Here is a 4288-nt window from a genome sequence, read left to right as displayed (position 1 = left end):
TACCTTTCAGGCGACTCACTGGAGAAATTGTAGTGACCGGATTCGAAAATACATGGCAATAATCAATGTAAGGTTTCTATTGGTTTATATTCACCATAAAATGCAGCCCCCCAGTGAGGGGTGAATATTCCAACTATTGCAAAAATTGAAAATTACAGCATAACCTTTCGTGTTAAAGTTTTTTAATGCATGTACCAACAAATTGCATCTCAATAAGAATTTTCAATCCACAGATGGGGATGGGGTGTAGAGGTAATACCCCACCCCATTTCAAAAGCAACAACTTTTATGGGAATAAAACTACTCAAAATACTTGCAGATGATTCATCTGCTTTTCTTACATCAAAACAAATTCCAGTAGATCTATTAATTTACAAGAACAAAGAGTAAAGTCCACTTATAAAAACTACACAAACCTTAACAGCCATTCCATTCTTTGAACGGCCTTCAGCTCAAATTGGGTGACTGCAATGTGGCGGATTTCAGCGAGAAGAGCACATAATTCTTTCTTCAGCTACAAGAAAACACAGATTCAAAATAACGCAACTAAACTCGGATGGGACAATTTCATCTCAAAAAAGGTGATGCTTTTGTACACATCTTTTGCTTTTGTGGCTAGTTGCACCATTTTATTGAGACAGTTAGCATTGTTCTAAAAATAATGTATTACAAATTTGTCCGAAGCAACTGTTGTGTTCAAAAACATTACCTTTCTTCCAACAAAGTTATCCCAGTCTACTTTAAAATTGAAAGTTGTTTGTATTTTGTGAACTTAGATGTGAATGGACAATCCCAGTACAGCCAAATGTGCTTCAATGCTTGTAGAAATGCACATTAAAAGTGTTACACTAACATTATTTGAAGTGTGTAAATCATAACTTTTACACCCTTTTGTGGCAAGGATTTTGACAAGGGATCCACAACTTCATATATGTCAATCAAAAATTATGTTATCATTAGAAATATTTACACTGAAATTCCACGAGTATAAATTCATTAACATTACCTAATATTCGGGAATATTCAACTTTTGAATGTATTCAGAGTCCACAAATTATGTGCAACCCTGGACTTTCGCAGATGACATTTTGATTGAATTTTAATTTGAATTGTTCCATTTATTTTGTACATTATGCTAGAATAATTTAGCATAATTCCAAATTTGTAATTTAAACTGTCCTTCAACATGTGTCTTACCTTATCAATTTCACAATTAACAGTCCTTCGATTGCCTTGGAGTCCATGTCTATGCTGCAGCATGAGTTTAGCCATGGTAAATTCAAAGAGGAACATTTTGACCTCAAACCAGTCGCCATGTATAGGTGGGTGGAGAGCAACTGCAACGTCCAGAAGTCTTTTGCAGATCTCTACCAGGTACCCTGCCTCCTCTGTGAAGAAACAAAGTAAGACAGTGGCATCTGCTAAAAAAACACTGACAGAAAAAGAGCAAAAAGATATTCCGCTCGCTGGAAGTAAATCGGAATAAAGAAGAAAAGCATGACTGCCCCGGTCTGTTCCTCCTGACTCCTGAAAGCTAATTGGTCGCAACGGTGACGTCGGTGTGAAGGTCAGCAAATGAGCGCGCAGTAGGAAGTAGATCGAGTAGTCATGCTTCTCCTCTTTAGGTCTCGATTTGCTTACAGCGCGGAGTACCCTATTTGAACTTACTGAGGGTTGCTGGTATCCTGACTGGATACCTGTTGTCGCCCTGTCCTAACAACTCGGCCCTGGCCTTGACCACCAGGTGGTGAGTCAGGTGCAGAGGTCCTTTCGGCCACACCGCAGAGTCGATGAACCGCTGCCACAAGCGCTGGGCATCTTCCCCGAGAGGATCAGGGTGCAGCGCCATCGACGCCTGAAGCGACGCGAATGACTCCTCCAGCTCACGTACAGCTGGATCAACAGACGGACCGCTCGACTTGCATACCCTGCATTGCCAGCCAAAGGCATCGACTGGGGTGACTAGGCTCTTCAGATCCCTGCCTGTTAAAATGTTTCTCGTTAAAATACACGGACGCACCCGGGCAGCCGGGGATGGGGCGGAAGGGGGGGGGAGGGTCATTTTCGGTTGAAGATAAATTTACGTACTTTTGCAGGTTGTGCAGCACCAGGCGTTGAAGTAAGTCCCCTTTTCCGTAGGATCCTCGCACAACTCGCAGCGGCACACGAAGCCCCTTGAAGCGTTGGTACGCAAGCGCTCGGACAGGGTGGGGAATCGTTGATAGTTGTAGTCAATAGTCACGTGCTCGCCGGCAGCGATGTCCCTCGAGGCGATCAGGAGTAGTTCGTCTGAGTCTGAGTCCTCATCAGGAATAACGCGTGCGTTGGGCACACACGAATGCTCCAGCAGAGATAGACCAGAGTACAAGGCTGATCCGCACTGAATCGGAAAAAATGGGTTACGTTCTCGGGAGGAGTCCTCATGTGAGTACATTCTATGCTGATCGTTGAATAAATCATTCGGGCACACGGGTCAACACTGGTAGCTCATCTCCGTTAAAAAATAAATAAAATAGAAACCATTAAATTAAAACTATGTCATCCTCTTCACAAATTTCCTGCCGGAAAGAATGTAAGTGCGTTTCAAAGCGATAATTTCAGTGCCGAAACATTTAAGTTCGGTTACGAATACAAAGGAAAATATTCGAGTAGGACCCCAGTTTCGGAATCATGATATTACAAACTGGTGAGTGGTAATTAAATAAGTGCTTAGCTAATTAATCAGCATACCATGTGGCTGATTAACCCCACGCACTTCTGTAGTTAGACTGTACCGCACGCACGAGTGCGGGCGGGCTTGCCCATCGCCCCTGTCAACGGCGCCTTACGGGCCGGGCGAGTAGGCAACCCGCCCGCACTCGTGCGTGCGGTACAGTCTAACTACAGAAGTGCGCGGGGTTAATCAGCCACCTGGTACAATGTAATCACTGGCTTCCGTTTACATTCGAATACTTAGCACGAGTTTTACCTTTTCATTCATCAAGACAAAGCCGTTTAAAATAGCAGCCCCGGAGGCTCTTTCCAATCCTTTCAGGGTCTCAGGCCTACTGCACGCCACCATAGTGGATGCCATGGCTGCAGCTGATGAGACCGCCGTCCGAAAGCCTTCGCGGGCAACTTTCAGGTTCGCGGCTTCGACCTGGGGGATATATTTAATATGAATCCTTTAGAAAAAGGTTTTGCCGTTTCAGCCAACTGTTTGTTAGAACAGTAAAACCTCTTGCTATCTCTGCTAAATGTTTTGCTGTGACCATAGAAGAAAAACTAGTTTGCCCCTATAGTCACAGCAAAACGTTTAGCAGAGATAGCAAGAGGTTTTGCTGTTTTAGCAAACAGATTGCTGAAACAGCAAGACCTTTTGCTAAAACAGCAAAAACAAGGACCTGACTTTTGCTGTTTTAGCAAACGGGCTTTTTTGCGTGCCTTCTCTCTTACCGTGCCATATTCAGGTGATGGCGTTGCCATTTCATGCTGCAGATTTAAGAGACGGGGCCCTTGCTCCTGCTCAAACGTCTTCCAAATCCGAACCACACCGAGTACATGCAGGGCCGTGACTAGATGGGAAGCAGAAAAACATATATAAGTAAAGTAAGACAGTATAGTTTCAATGTTAAGGTCCACGGACTTTCCGGAACTTTCTTTTTTTCTCTTGTGAGAGCAACGAATTATTTGTCACGACAGTTCACTGACGACGTTTATAGACTTGCGGTTCCAAAAGACTGCAGGAGCGACGGTAGGCAAGCCCGCCCGCTCCGAGTCCGGTACAGTATCACTAAAAACCTGCAACACTGGTGTGTTTCCTCCTGATACACCCGGTATAGTAAAGCTGGATACGCAGAGTTCCCTAAAAGCGAGCGCGATTCTCACGCTAGGCGTGATTTTCACGCTCCGTAAGCTTCACGCAGCCAATGAGGAACCGACTTCCATCACGCCGACTTCCATCACGCCGGCCGTGAAAATCAAATCACGCCTGGCGTGAGAATCACGCTCGCTTTTAGGGAACTCTGTATCCAGCTTAAAAGAGCATACCACTAAAACATTTTACGGGGGCCTGTTTAGGTTTTAGAGCAGCGCATTCGATGTTGTGGCGATCCAGATAGGGGCAGCTACGTTTGCAAAGAGGCCATCCGCAATGGCTGCATGGGACAGTTTCATTGCACTTCAAACAGCACGCGACGCACAACTGGAATAAACCACAAAACATTACAAAACATATAAGAATGCACAAGAAAAACGGTGACGAACAGTAGAGCGCTTAAGACGGGCCGGGCCACCAGCTCGGCACATC

At 44.8% G+C, this 4288-nt stretch overlaps 1 protein-coding gene across 1 annotated transcript in view; it reads right to left on the bottom strand.

Annotated features, from left to right (window-relative positions):
- Nucleotides 1-165: 165 nt before the first annotated feature.
- LOC113217068 (SET domain-containing protein SmydA-8) overlaps nucleotides 166-4288 on the bottom strand; it is a 32374-nt gene continuing 28251 nt past the window's right edge. Inside the window, exons 5-11 of the mRNA XM_052270198.1 lie at nucleotides 4030-4183; nucleotides 3436-3554; nucleotides 2969-3139; nucleotides 2089-2380; nucleotides 1669-1983; nucleotides 1198-1388; nucleotides 166-514 (exon numbers count right to left, since the gene is read on the bottom strand). Of these exons, the coding sequence (XP_052126158.1) occupies nucleotides 407-514; nucleotides 1198-1388; nucleotides 1669-1983; nucleotides 2089-2380; nucleotides 2969-3139; nucleotides 3436-3554; nucleotides 4030-4183 (1350 nt within the window). The 3' untranslated portion in view covers nucleotides 166-406. The remainder of the gene's footprint in view (nucleotides 515-1197; nucleotides 1389-1668; nucleotides 1984-2088; nucleotides 2381-2968; nucleotides 3140-3435; nucleotides 3555-4029; nucleotides 4184-4288) is intronic.

This window comes from Frankliniella occidentalis, unplaced genomic scaffold (genome assembly GCF_000697945.3).
Source record: "Frankliniella occidentalis isolate FOCC.00 unplaced genomic scaffold, Focc_3.1 Scaffold113, whole genome shotgun sequence".
Lineage (NCBI taxonomy): Eukaryota > Metazoa > Arthropoda > Insecta > Thysanoptera > Thripidae > Frankliniella > Frankliniella occidentalis.
Note: the sequence above shows the minus strand (reverse complement) of the source record. Positions and strands in the feature narration are given on the sequence as shown.